The sequence below is a fragment of the Stigmatopora argus genome, chromosome 1 (genome assembly GCF_051989625.1).
Source record: "Stigmatopora argus isolate UIUO_Sarg chromosome 1, RoL_Sarg_1.0, whole genome shotgun sequence".
Classification (NCBI taxonomy): Eukaryota; Metazoa; Chordata; class Actinopteri; order Syngnathiformes; family Syngnathidae; genus Stigmatopora; species Stigmatopora argus.
Window position 1 is genome coordinate 11994687 of NC_135387.1, and position 13846 is coordinate 12008532.

Below are 13846 nucleotides of genomic sequence, written 5' to 3' on the forward strand. Positions count from 1 at the left end.
ACGCACAAGTCCTTCCCAGGGGCTTCTGGGATCAGCACTCTCCCAGCCTCTGGTCAAACTGCATATAAATGATTTCATGCATATTCTGCTCATTTACCTTGGGTTTGTTGAAAGATGATGTCTGTACTGTATATGGAAGTAAGAGTGCTAAGTAAAGCCTCTTACACCTCTAATCAAGTCAGCCCTTTCATAACTTAAAGGCATTAAAACTTATATCTGTAAATGACAAAATATCATAACAACATTGAATTATATCTGTGCAGTATTATAAACCATTTCGGTAAATAAAGCCTTCATACAATGTTGTTTTGTTTTTGTTGAAGGTGCCTGTCTTTATTATCATTTTCTCCTAGGACCCCGTGGGAGTCTGTAAAAAAACTACTTCGATGGAAAATACTGAGATGATTTGAAGGAAAATATTTTTTAAAAATCTCTTTACACTTCGACAGGATCACAGTTTTAAAATTGTGCCGTTTAAAACATTACCCAGCGGTAAAATAGGAGTAGGGATTACCGTCAATTGGGAATGCAGAGTGGAAGAAAGAATATTTTCTTCTATTAAAAAAGTCTAATGTTTGCAAAGCACTGTAATGGTGTGTAATATGGTAATGATATATATGTTTTGTATTTTAATTTGATAGTTGGTGCTGTCTTAGTCTTGTGATTCCTGTAAAGCCACGGCCAGGCGCCTTGTTTCTAATGCATAACAGATGACCAATAATGCCATCAAAAGCATGGCAGAGGCCTCACCGTTTCTCATCCCTATCATGCACTCGAAACACTGTGCTAACCTCTTTGTAGCCTACCATAGCTGAATGCAATCACACATCCACAGTGTCGCTATCTATGTTACTGTTATCACTCTCATCATGCATACCATCACCTATACACTTTTCTTTGAAGAAGCTTTATGAACCATTCATTTAAAATGTTTTCCATTCCTGCGGCCCGGCCGCCGGGTGGTTTGCGCGTGAGCCTCAAACTTCTGGGGACGAGGGTTTGATCCCAAGTCAGTCCTCCTGTGTGGAGTTTGCATGTTCTTCCCGAGCTTATGTGGGTTTTCTCTGGGTACTCCAGTTTCCTCCCACATCCCAAAAACATGCAGGGTAGGGTGATTAATAACTCTAAATTTCCCCTACATGAACGTCATCGTGAATGGTTGTCTGTCTCCTTCTGCCCTGCGATTGGCTGGCCACCAATCCGGGATGGCTCCAACACCTGCCGCGACCCTTGTGAGGATAAGCAGTTCAGAAAATGAATGAATCAATGTTTACCACTCCATAGATCAGTATTGGTGTGCATTGGTGGTGTGTGCAATACTCAATTTGTTGTTCATTATATCGTGGTCTTCAAAAATGTAGTCACACAAACATAGTTGACCGCCTTACTAGAAATAGCGTTACAAAAAGGTTGTGACTTATTTTACTAATGGGAGACCGCGTTTGGAAGGTATGCACAAGCGACTGATGGGACAGGTAGAGGAAGACAGGAAAGATAAGGGTGTCACAGGTAAGGGTGAGTGCACAACCACTGAGAAGTAGGGAACCCACAATTTTTTGACGCATGTTTCACTTTAGTAGGCATACGTACACTCTAGCTATATAGAGTAAACGTACATGAAGGAGATGTTACAATTGCTCAGTAAGCCATAGTAATGTTTGTTCTTTGCAGACAATTCATTGATGCCTCTGAGTATTTCTATATTATGTATATAGTATGTGCATTTCTTGATATTTTGTTAAAATAGCTTAAAAGTTACACAACCTAAGACTGAGTGTATTCATTAGTCTGTCAATATTAGTACCCATGAAGGTACGTCTCATCACGGTGGTAGTGAACCCCAAAGTGAAGTTTTGTGGTTGTTTTAAATACATAATGAACACAATTTGCTGCTTGTAGGCTCTTTCAAAATATGTGTCAAATTGTCAGATATTGTTAAATGAGCTCTGTTCATTTGTTCACATATTTTGGCTTCAAAGTCAAAGACAAAATTTGTCTGAAAGCCTGGTCTCCTAAAAAAATTAAATACTAAATCATAATAATACCTTCTATTTTCCGGTTTCCTTGCACATCCCAAAAACATGCATGATAGGCTGGTTTGACACTAAATTGCCCCTAGGTATGAGTGTGAATTGGAAGGGCTGTCCATCCCCTTGTGCCCTGCGATTGACAGGCCACCGATTCAGGGTGTCCCCCGCCTGGTGCCCATAGTTGGCTGGGATAGGCTCATAACTAGCTTTATGGAAAAAAAACATGCAATTCCATTTTAAAAATAATAAATACTATGATAATCCAAAGGGTCAGCCTTCTCACACGTATATCCAAGCCATTTTTACGTGTGCTGCAATAACGAATGGCACTGGAATCTGCAAAGTGAACAACTCCGGGATCCCAAAAGTCTGCCTCCTGTTATTGTGGTCTGGAGGTCTTCCTGCCGTTTCATTCACTCATATTCCATCCAATTTCCTATCCGGAGGAAATTTGGCCTATATGCAAATACACTCAGCAAAGGCAGATGACAAGGGGAACAAACAATTTGCCTTATAGTCAATGTCCACATGACTTTCTCTATGCTGCTTTACCTTTCCCTTTTTTACAAAGCACACCCCAACAAAATTAGGCCATTAAAGATAAGCATCATCGACAGCTCCTTATGGGCTCACTCCCCCACAAAATTGCAGTGATGGTAGAGCGAGCACTGATTTCCGCAGTAGTTGGCAGGCCAACCATATGCTCCACACCACCACACACTTTCTATAGACACACAATCCAATCCAAACTCTCATCAAGAGACAAAGCTCCTTTTGTTCCACTGCTCTCAGGGAAAAGGAAAGGCATTAATAACTTAGTTTCTAGTGGTGGACTGTAAAGGCCTTAGAAACCCTTCTCTTATGGCCTAAAAACTTCAATGACATGCATTTAAAACTTAATTCCAATTCGTTTTATTCTACAAAAGACTTTTTTCTTCATTTCTAACCATGTCTTCACTGTAAACTCTCTATCTGGAAGTTTGTGGGTTAGCATTTTTTCTGCCCAATTCCATTTCTGTGTGTTTCCATACCAAGCTGATCTATCCAGGGCTTTGGACTCTGTATTGCTCGCCAAACAAAGTGGTCACCAACACTGGACTTGATCTCCATAAAAGAATTCGGGGACTTAATAAATTAAGGCCCTTGATTTGAAACAGTTTCCGGGTCAAATCAGACAGAAGCAATGTTGATTTGGCTGAGTTTACGGCAGCTCGTATGTGCAACTTAAGTAATTGAATGGCTGCTAAGGGGATTTACAGGCATGACGTGTCACATAAAGAACCAAAGGTGAGGTGGGATGTTTCAATGGCTCCGACTGGTTTGGTGAGGGTCAATGTTTAGAGAACATTGTAGCTTTGTGACAGTGTGTCACGCTGGGTGAAGCTTTCAGGTCTTACCTGTTCCTTCACTGGCTTGCTCCCAGTCTTGTTCCTCAGGATCGCAACAGCCCTGGACCGCCCCCCTTCCCTCTTTGCTCGATGGGAGGTCCATTTCACCGCCCTCCAAGAGCTGCATACAGAGATGCCTTTGTCAGATGGAGTCCTCCTTTACGGGAGGAGGTCTTGGTAAGAGTGATTAGAGTCTCAAAACCACAAAAACCTAACACTCGCGCTTGTGTTTTTCCATCACGGCCTCCGTGGCTTTACTCCATGAGAAACAATTCAGTGGAAATTGTGGTAGGCTGCCATTAAGATTGAACGGTCCTTCAGTAGAGGATTCAGCCCATAAAATGTGAAAATGGTATCAGCAGATGAGCATTATATATATATTTTTTAAATAAACATTGTATTGTAAAAATAAAATCAATACTGTAAAGGCCAACAAAATACCAGACTCTCTATACAGTAATATTATGTCAGGCACTGCTTTACCACCATTATAATTTCATCATCCTCATAAAATGAATTTTTAAGCTATTTGACTTTTTACTGTATACAAGGAACCATATTTGAAAATGCATATCAAAATTGACAAATATCCATAGAGCACTGCCTAGTGGTTCATTTATCTGCAAAACCTTTGAAGATCAAAGTTTTAGAATTTACCTTTCCTTGTGCTGGCATGGCTTTTCTTACACATCATAAAAACATGTTCCCAATTATTAAAGACTCTGGATTTTTGAGACATAGATATAGATATATATATATAAATACTTGTTTGTTTATTTGAACCCTCTGATTGTCCTTGGTTGGTCCACCCACTCAAAACCAGATAGAACAGACATCCGTTTACTTGTCACTCAAAAGAAGACAATTGTTCAAGATAACAAATGGAGTCAAACCATACATTCCTCCATAATGTAAAAAAACATTGATTTCAACCAACCGAATACATTGTCACACAAATAAAGCATTCGCATTCCAAATACATTTTTAGTGAGTTGAACGAGTGGCATCCCTCTTTTTCTGATTTTGCCTTGTGTGTCATCCATAATTCCTAAATCCTTTCTAAGCAATGAGGAGAGACTCTGTTTCAACTCACCCACTGTTGGTTGGGCATTGCCACAGAAGTAAGCATGTCAGCCATGGCTCCCAACATCTGGTCAGTGCGTCCGGAGTTCTTTTGAAGTGCCTTCATTCTCTCCACCTCAGATTATGCTTTACAATCTTTAATCCCACTACTTCTATAGGCCTTTAGTCTCTCGTTTTCTCGTCCTAATGCGTTTTTGGCCTGCAGTGTGAGAAGTCCATGTATTTATCTGAGCCGCAGACTTCATGTAATGGAACGGTTCTGAAAGAGGATCGAGGGACAGGCACTCGTCCCAGTTTATAATGAAAAGCTCCTGCGAAACACACATTCAAGATTTATTGGGGCCTCCTTGCACTGCCTGCCTCCGAGTATGTATCCTCTTGTCAAGAGTTGCTGATGAACTGTCATGTCCTTCTCTCTAAGTCCAACTGGTGAACTGAGACTCATCACCCCCTCTGGAATCCTCCGGTCTACTTCTTCATTGGCTGCTTGAGATTACCACCCTCTCACCCATGGAACCCTCCTCCCATCAGCTTGCATTATTGTTCCCTTGTCTTCAAGTCAAAAATTCCTTGCTGAATATCATTGTAGCTTCCGTTCTACAGGTTTTCTGAGCTTTCTTCAAAGTACACTTCCACCTCTTCCCTCCCTCACAGCAAATGTGTCCAAGTCGCAGTGACACATGGTGTGTGTGAACCCACAAGCGGTGGGGGCAGCCCCAAATAAGGTCTGAAAACAGGACCCCTTAAGATCATCTATTTATGAGACTATCATCAATTGTACCAAGATCTTATTCAACTCCATGAAATGCCCGAATGCTAAAAATGTCGATGACGAATTGCAATTTCTTAATGCTGCTGAACAATAAAGTGGGATAAAGCCCATTTAAGGATGTCATTGGACATTATTCTACAATGAAAGTCCATGAAGAACGCAGTTAATGAAGTTTCACTGCTGTTATCAATAAAGTGTTCTTTCCAAAGAAGGCAATTTATCACACTTGCAATAAATCCTCTAGAAGTGGGTCACATATTTTAGAAGGAAAAGAAAATGTATGACTACAGGACAACTTCACTCTAATTCGCTATCCACATGAAAGGATATCCAACTGCAAGACACAATTTTAAAATATTGTCCATATGCTTGTTTGCATCATTTACAATGATCGCAGTATATTTATTTTCCAATTCAGTAGCTACAATCAGAAAATTTAAGACATTAATATTCGCGTCTGTCCTGTTGACTTCAGACCAAACCTAAAACGTCGGTGATGCACACCTTTTGTGCTTCTGTGAATACAAACCAGAAAACTCTAGTGCGGACAAAACACTATTTTACAGTTAATGTTACTGCGAGCGGATTTACAGTGTAAAAATGAAACATGATAAATTGTAGTGTCTTCTGAGTTCTGAATCTCCCTTTCAGTCAGATAAACGTCCATTATTATAGTCCATTATTCCAAACTGGACACAAGCGCTTATTTCACTGTAGACGTTTTGGCCCGCTTTAAATCAGATCAAGTTGCTGCAGACAGAATGTGCTGTACGTCTGCACAGGCTTCAAAAAGCTACTTTTTTCCAAGTGACATAATCACGTGTCCTTGAGTGAAGCACATTAATTCCTTATTCTAATTACCATTCCTAAATCATTGTAAATGTCATTGCTCAGCATGAATACAGTATATTATTTAGTTGTCTGTCCTTGCTGATTCACCACCCCAAACTGTTTGATTCCCCACAGATTCAAAAGCAGACTTGGATTGTGTTACATGGAAAACTCTTGAGTAAAAGGCTGGAAAAAAGCAATCCTTGACAAAGTGCCAATCGTCTAATATTAGCTGCACATGGCCGTTTACAGAGTTACTCACCAAGCAGACTAAAATTAGCTGCTGTTTCCCAAACCTCACTTCAAGGTCCCTCCGCTCATACTGACCTCTTAGTGGAAGCACACCTGGCAAGGGGTCCCACAATGGAGGTAGGGGTCCAAAAGGAGATTGGTACAACAAGTGCCAAAACAAGGTCAATTAATAAATTGTCATTAGTGTGCGAGGTTGCCCTCTTGTGTTAAAAAATGATATCGCCGATGCCTTTTCTTTTTAAGAGATGAAAGTCAGTTATTTGGAACCACAGCATTTCAATGCATGTCTAACAGTTAAAATATCTTAAATTTACAGCATGTCGTCACTTCAAATAACCCATATTTTCTTGTTATTTTCATCTACTGGTATTGAAGCAATACTTAAAGTTCTACCTTCTTGTTCATGTTTTTTTAACACTTGCATGTGTACTTTTGTCACCTCTGCTCATAATATAGTATGTGGTCTAATTTCTAAACCTTTAGTTCCGTATAAGTAAGCCTCAAATGCACGTGATGCATATCACTATTTGAACTCAGGGCGGCAGAGTTGATCCCATCAAGAGCGGAAATGTTTCACCACTCCACCACGATCATGAGGCAAGTCGCCAGATAACAGCAGGGTTAATCTGGTGACATGCACCCTTTGAGAGCATGTGTTTGAGGCCCTGTTGCTTTGAATAAACTTGGTAATATGACATGTTCTCGTCGCTATACCATCAGATGCCCCAAAGAATAAATATAGTCTGCATTGAAATCCAACATTGGACGAACCAAAACTTAAACCAAATGACCTTCCTGACTCCGACGTCCAATTTCTTCGGGCTTGGGCCCCACTGGTGTTGTGACATGCTCGTGTGTTTCCGTGCATGTCTTTGTGTGCGTGTCATCTCTGTCATGGGAACAATTACCACTCACAGGCCCCCATCCTAGCGCCACACCAGGGGCGGGTGGGTTTGTTTGTTTGTTACAGCAAATGGATTTGCATGGGAAAACAGAACCGAGGAGACGCTATTGAGCTCCAAGACACGGCAGAGTTGGGACGAATGCTCAACTGTGACTCAGTCAAAGTGCGAGGTTGGCTCTGGTGGCACAACAGACGGGCAGAGGGGGCTGTTGAAGGACTGAGAGAGCTGAGGAGACAAGTGAGAAAGATGAGCGAGAGAGGAGGGGTGGGGTTGCTCGACTACCTCAGAAGACTATGAGAGGAGCAAGGGTTGCCGCTGTCTGTTTCTTTCGTTTAATCCCTAAATCTTCTGTAATCGGGATGAGGGAGCGAGAGCATGCTGCCTGATTTAGGACCACACAGTCTATGTAGGAGTAACTGGCCATCAATACAAGAGATGAAGGGAGGGAACAGAGCGGAGCCACAGTCACTTTGGGGAACTTAAACTTAACCAAATTTGTAAAAGAGAAGGAGTCCAACACAACAAGATGCTATGTTCAGACATCAACACTGACAGAAAGGAAGAGGACTCTCAAAGGTTGGATTCTTTTAGACTTTGTTCTTGCTATCTCCATCAGCTGTGCGACATGTCGTGTTATTTCAAAATTATTAACATTTGGGTGTCACAGTCAATGAGGGATGGTTCATGTTTCAACGTCAGAGAAAGGTTGAACAGTAGAGAAATGAAGAGGAAGGTAGGGCTTGGCAGGAAGTCAAAGCAGAAGCATAACTTTAAAGACAAAACTTGGAAGTAAAGAACAAGTGCACTGGAAGTTTAAAAGTTGAGCAACTGTTGATTCAAATTATGCCATTACTTCGGAATGATCACTTTCAAGAGGTGGAATTTGGTTCTGTTATAGTAGTTTACATTTTATCAATTATAACATTTGTGCTATTAGTTCAAAGAAAACAAAAAAGGGGGTTATATCAAATGTAAAAACAGTCAAGCCCACTTGGTTAAGATGCAGAAGACTTCCTCCTGTTGAAAAGGAAGAAACATAATACTATCTGTGCATTCATTTTCACATAAGTTATGTTTCCAGTCACTTGAAAAATTGACAGTAGGGACGAAAGAGAAATAGATACTGTAGCTAGGTTTAGTGTAAGGTGCTCCTTCAACTAAACATGTTTGAGTTTTATTCCTTCTCAGGATTTTGACCTACTTTGTTTTAAATGGTGTGAGTAGCTTTGAAATATATTGCTTTGTTGTTTTGGCGGAAAACCTTACGAGATTTTCAGAGCAGCTGACTAGATATAGGTGATGCAGGCAAAGATTGAGGAGAGCATGAAAATCCCAAATATCAGACGACATACTGCAGACATGAGCCTTGACTCATGCATTATTGTCATCAGGCTGCCAGGAAGACTCACCATCAGTCCTGTTACATGTCACCCAGCAGCATGGCTGGGGGGTGGACGTCTGACTGGCAATAAACCACCAAATTGCTTGCTGTATCTTTGATGAAGCTGCCGAAGCCTGAGTGCCTTCTGGTCTTGTCTTGCTGGTCACTTTGGGAACAGAGGACACAAAAATACTGAAATTAACTTGCCATTCCAAAATGTTTTTGTTTTTGTTCAATGGTCAATTCTACGAAATAGGTGCCAATTGCGTCCTCAGAAGGAAAGAAATCAACAACAATGCACAATAATATGGATCGGATGGCATATTTAATATAAATACAGGTTCTACCTCCTCTTATGCCCAATAACGGACTACGGTAGTAAAAGGCATGCTGCACATTCAGCTTACGCTTCAGGTAAATCAGGATAAGTGGGTTGAAGTGAAGCGGAGCTCCTCATCCGCATTAGGCTTTGGTCACGCCCTCTCTCACCACTTAATCTACATCAAGGTCCGGGCCAAGATGAACCATTGTTGTTATGCTCTAGATTAACCTGCTTATTGCGATCAGTTAAAAAGCCAAACAACGAACTGTGTGCTTTTGCTGTTCCAGGTGAGAATGGCACAAAGGAGACAAGGTGCTCAGGTGTGATCACGGCAGATGTGGCTGACCAGCGGGGGCTCATGGCCTCGTTGTGTGAGGACCCCCACTTGGGCACTGGCCAATCTGAGGATTCTGAGATGAACCTGGATGATTCTGACAGTGGAAGCACCCTCTCTGATGACTCACTGCTTCCTAACTTTGAAAGAGATGACAAGTATGCAGAGCCTCCAACAACACTATATGAGGCATGCGTTCGGAATGATCCCGTCTCCCTGCAAAGGATGCTGGAGAGAGGCGTTACCAAAGAAGAGGCCATGGAATTGGATATTAACAGTCGGGTGAGAAATATTTGAATTAACATCAATGTAAGAATTGCCACGTTACCTTAACACTAAGCTAGACACTAATATTTTACCTGGACCACAGACTGTTTTATATGGTACTCGGACGTTTCGTCGAAAGACGTTTGGTAGAACGGACGTTTGGTCGCCGGTTTGTTAATGTTGAAACCAGCTCTCAAAATTATAATCATGAGAGAGAGAGAGAGAGAGAGAGAGAGTTAATATCTAAATATCTAATATAAAATATCAACAGTAAACTCTCTGTCATAATTTGACAGCGAGCGAACCCAGCGACCAAACGTCAGTTTTACCAAACGTCTGTTCGACCAAACGTCCGTTCGACCAAATGTCCGGTCGACCAAACGTCCGGTCAACCAAACGTCCGGGGACCAAACGTCTTTCGACGAAATGTACGGTCACAGTTTTATATACTACTACCACTTTAAGTCAAATGTTACTATGTATTAGCCCTGTAACTGTCAATGATCACATATGAGCAAAATATATAATGGTGCCTTCAGATATGAGTCTAAATGACTCAAAGACAACAGTCTTAACCAGGAACACTTGAATCTCAAACCATACTGAAATATTTACAATTCGGATAAGTCATATCTCAAGGTAGCATTGTTATAAAGTATGAATTATATCTTGTGAAATAATGGGTAGATTAGACCAACATGTTGATTGTTGATATCTTGTCTATGTTTTTGCCTGTCAGAATGGACTAATGGTAGCCGTGAGCAAAGGTTTTGTGGATGTCATCACCACACTGCATGTCTGCCCACTAATAGACATCAACCACCAAGACAACGATGGTAACTCTGCCCTCATGATTGCAGCCCAGTCTGGTATGTTCTCCCACAAATGAGGTCTACACATTTCCTGCCATTGATGGTGATAGACGTCCAAGCAATTTTAACTGGGCCAGCTGCCAGTGATCATTCAATGTGAATGATCATTGCCAACCTTGAAATGGCTTGAACATCTTTTAACGCTGTCAGTGGTAGTGAATATGTTAAACACTCACTCAAACCAATGTTTTACTTTATTCAGGCTTCGCCGCAATTCTAAACTACATCCTCAATTATTACTCTGGTGTGGACACCGAGGTCAGGGATCCCCGTGGTTTCACTGCTCTAATCAAGGCAGGCCTGCAGGGCAGAGAGGATTGCGTGTCGGCTCTCCTCATGCATGGTAAGATAATGGCTTTTATCTTCATGGTTTGACATTCACATCTGGAAGGGAATGATCAGGCTCCATTTCCATTGACACGAATAGATATCTAATCCATTTAAACTGAGAAGCTGCCAGTGATTATACTGCCAGTCCTGTTACGGAGGAGGCAGAAGTATATATTGAATTCAAAACAGACGCATTATACCAAGAAGGCACGTTACAATATTTGTTATACTCAGAAACACACTCCAACATAAAGTAACACAAAGAGTCTATGACAAAAACATCCACAGAAGTCTACAAAAAAAACAAAGGTAACAAAAACAAGACAAAACGCACATCTAGCAAATACTAATTACAAGCACCAGAAATGAGATTTCAAATGGGCAAAGGCGACTAAGAAGTATATATCTCTTGGATCATCTGCGTTTAAATACTCTGCTGACCAGACAAAACGCAACCATGGCAGCATCAAGATTTAGGAGGTCATTTGTTCCAATGAATTGGACTTCTGGCATTCTGTCTGATGCGTTGGCATCCAATGAATTGAATGACAATTGTTGATAGGAAGAATAAAGTTACACATCTGCATTTTTTTTGGGATCCACTCACTGAATTGCAAAAGAGGTCACAAGGTGGAGTTATTTGACTGTGTCACCTCTTTGGCAAGACGTCGAGGCGAGGGAACGGGGAATAGGACACAATTGCAGGGAAGCAGGCTTTAATAACTTTAATAACTTAGACAGCATCTTAGAAAATAACAAAGACTTAGAAATCAAATTGCATAACCGGGAAAGTGGGTAACAAGGCACATGGAACAGGGATCGAGGTAACGTGGAAACATGGCCTGGACAAACAAAAGGAGGCGATCCGATGAATGACATAATCAGTGGGGTTTAAATAGACTGACATGGGTTGACGAGACAATTAGGAACACCTGGGGAAACACATGAGGGAGCAAGCAGGGAATACACCAGGGGCGGAGAAACGACAGCTGAACACAATGTGTAATCACTCAGACAGGACACCAGGGGCAAAAAGCGTAAAACCAAGCAACCCTTACAGACTGTCTATCCAGCAATCCATTTATGTATTTTCTATACTACTTCTCCTCATTCATTTACGTTGTGCTGGAGGACAAAAATCTCACCTTAACACCTAAGGACATTTTACTAACACACTCCATCGAGGAAGACCAGAATTAACATTCAAATCCTGTAACTGTGACTCTTTCGTGGTAATTAGTACTCTGCAATATGCCTGGAGCCATTCCACTTTTGTCACACACAGGTGCGGATATGAATGCAGTGGACTACGTTCAAGGCCGCGGCCTGAAGGATTGGGTTTTGAGGACAGGTAGATTTGAAACAATGAACAGGATACGCTACCTGCAAGCGCACCCTGCCGCTGAGCAGTTTTGTGATAACTACAAACCTGAATGGCCAGAACTCAAGCAACTGGTGGCAAAGGCCGCAGCCAGCAAAAGTGCAGGCCAGAAACTGCGGCAGCGCTTGATGGACAGCTTGACTCTCAGCTTCCCTCAACACCCCCAAGAGAATGGGGTCATGGATCACATGGTGCGAATGACTACGAGCATCCACAGCCCTCTGGTGGCCACTGCTTGCCATCCGCTGTGTCCTAGTAGCCCCCCGGAAATTGGGAAGCGGAGGCTTGCTGTTCCCGAACTATTTGAGAAGCACAACAGCAAGGAACTGGAGGAGAGCAAGGTGTCTCACAGCAACGGCTCCTTCGCTTCCCCCTCCCCCAGTCCTGCATCCATCGCCTCGGTATCCCTGACCTCCTGCTGCCAGGAGAACGAGCGAAGGGAAAGTGTGCCGTCCGGGGGTATGAGAGGCTTTATTCCCCGCAGCATGGCACACAGGAACAGTATCTTCCCCTCGGGTTGCGTCCCAAAAATTGAAGTGACTAGATCTGGGGAGCCTACTCAAAAGAAAGAGAAGAAAAAGAAATTGCATAATGGGTACCTGGAACCTCCAGTGTGGAGGTACAAGGAAGCCAAGGAAGAGAAAAAGAGAGAAAAGAAGCAAAAGGAAAAAGAACAAGAAGAGAAGAGGAGAGCCAAGGGCTCCAAATGTTAAGATTAAACATCACCAGATTTGGACGTTTGGATCAAAGGTCCCCTTGAAGTTTCTACGCGCTTACAGGATAAATGCAATACGCATTATTGACAGAATTCACAAAACATGCCCTGTCTGGCATTCAATTCGATTTTACTTATTTATGTACCATAATTAAAGCTATCATTTTAATTCTATTTAATATGATGTCAAAGTCTTACCTGGCTCTGCACTCATAGTATTAATGACATGTAGAATGTACTGTACGTATATATAGGAAAAAAAAGCTTCCCTATCTTTCTATGAAAACCATTGTTTGAACCCAGTTTTTTTGGCACATTTAATGGCATATTCAATGGTGTGCTGCTACATTGAACATGATGTAAAATACTGAATGCTGGAAATCTAAAAAGTAGCATATACAAGATGCCTTATACAGTATGTCCTCATGGCTTTCACCACACAGTTCTTCAAGATTTCACAGGTATAGCTCCATTTGTTCCTAAGAAATTTAAGCACAAATGTTCTTAATTCATTCACCGGTGAATACCAAAAACATGCAAAGGTGTATAGTATATATATGAGCAGAATATGGCTCACGGTAGGTAGTAAAAGAAATGTGTTGCGTCAATAACATGGCTGAGGCAATCAAGGAACATACTATTGATAACACCTCGTGAAACTCCTCAACTCACTTCACAATAGCTCCTTGGCACCAGCGGGCCAGAAGATGGCGCCAAAGCAATATTTTTAATTGAATCCAAAATAAATATATATATATATATATATATATATATATATATATATATATATATATATATATATATATATATATATATATATATATATATATGTTCCTTTTACAGTACTGTACTTTTTTTTAGGACATATCAGTTGAATCCAACCCTTAGGTTGCGTTTTTTTCTCTCTATTATTGATGTATCATTTGTATTTGACTTTTGAGTGCAATGCATTCTATATTGAAGCCCAGTGGTCATTTTCAAGA

General features: G+C 41.3%; 2 protein-coding genes across 8 annotated transcripts in view; one reads left to right on the forward strand and one right to left on the reverse strand.

The window, feature by feature from the left end:
* arhgef25a (Rho guanine nucleotide exchange factor (GEF) 25a) overlaps window positions 1-9051 on the reverse strand; it is a 57914-nt gene extending 48863 nt beyond the window's left edge. For 4 of the 7 annotated variants that reach the window (XR_013300493.1, XR_013300496.1, XM_077601976.1 and 1 more), the window contains exons 1-2: window positions 4512-5131; window positions 3428-3539 (exon numbers count right to left, since the gene is read on the reverse strand). Coding sequence is in view for 4 of the 7 variants with exons in the window: in XM_077601976.1 (XP_077458102.1) it covers window positions 3428-3539; window positions 4512-4607 (208 nt within the window). In the remaining 3 variants the exon portion in view is untranslated. Of the gene's footprint in view, window positions 1-3427; window positions 3540-4511; window positions 5132-6431; window positions 6520-8670; window positions 8809-8989 lie in introns of those variants that run through there. The other 3 variants (XM_077601985.1, XM_077602000.1, XM_077601992.1) reach the window with 3 other exon arrangements.
* On the forward strand, window positions 7543-13600 carry ankrd33aa (ankyrin repeat domain 33Aa). Its single transcript, XM_077602028.1, has 5 exons — window positions 7543-7837; window positions 9252-9580; window positions 10305-10434; window positions 10640-10780; window positions 12053-13600. Exons 2-5 carry the CDS (start codon window positions 9323-9325, stop codon window positions 12859-12861), a joined length of 1338 nt encoding a protein of 445 aa, XP_077458154.1. The 5' UTR covers window positions 7543-7837; window positions 9252-9322; the 3' UTR covers window positions 12862-13600.
* Window positions 13601-13846: the final 246 nt, after the last annotated feature.

Excerpts from the sequence above, each read along its gene's own strand:
- ankrd33aa (XM_077602028.1), top strand. The coding sequence starts at position 9,323 with ATGGCCTCGTTGTGTGAGGACCCCCACTTGGGCACTGGCCAATCTGAG. Across the intron at positions 10,435-10,639 it reads CATGATTGCAGCCCAGTCTG|GCTTCGCCGCAATTCTAAAC; the intron begins GTATGTTCTCCC and ends TACTTTATTCAG. Across the intron at positions 10,781-12,052 it reads GTCGGCTCTCCTCATGCATG|GTGCGGATATGAATGCAGTG; the intron begins GTAAGATAATGG and ends TGTCACACACAG.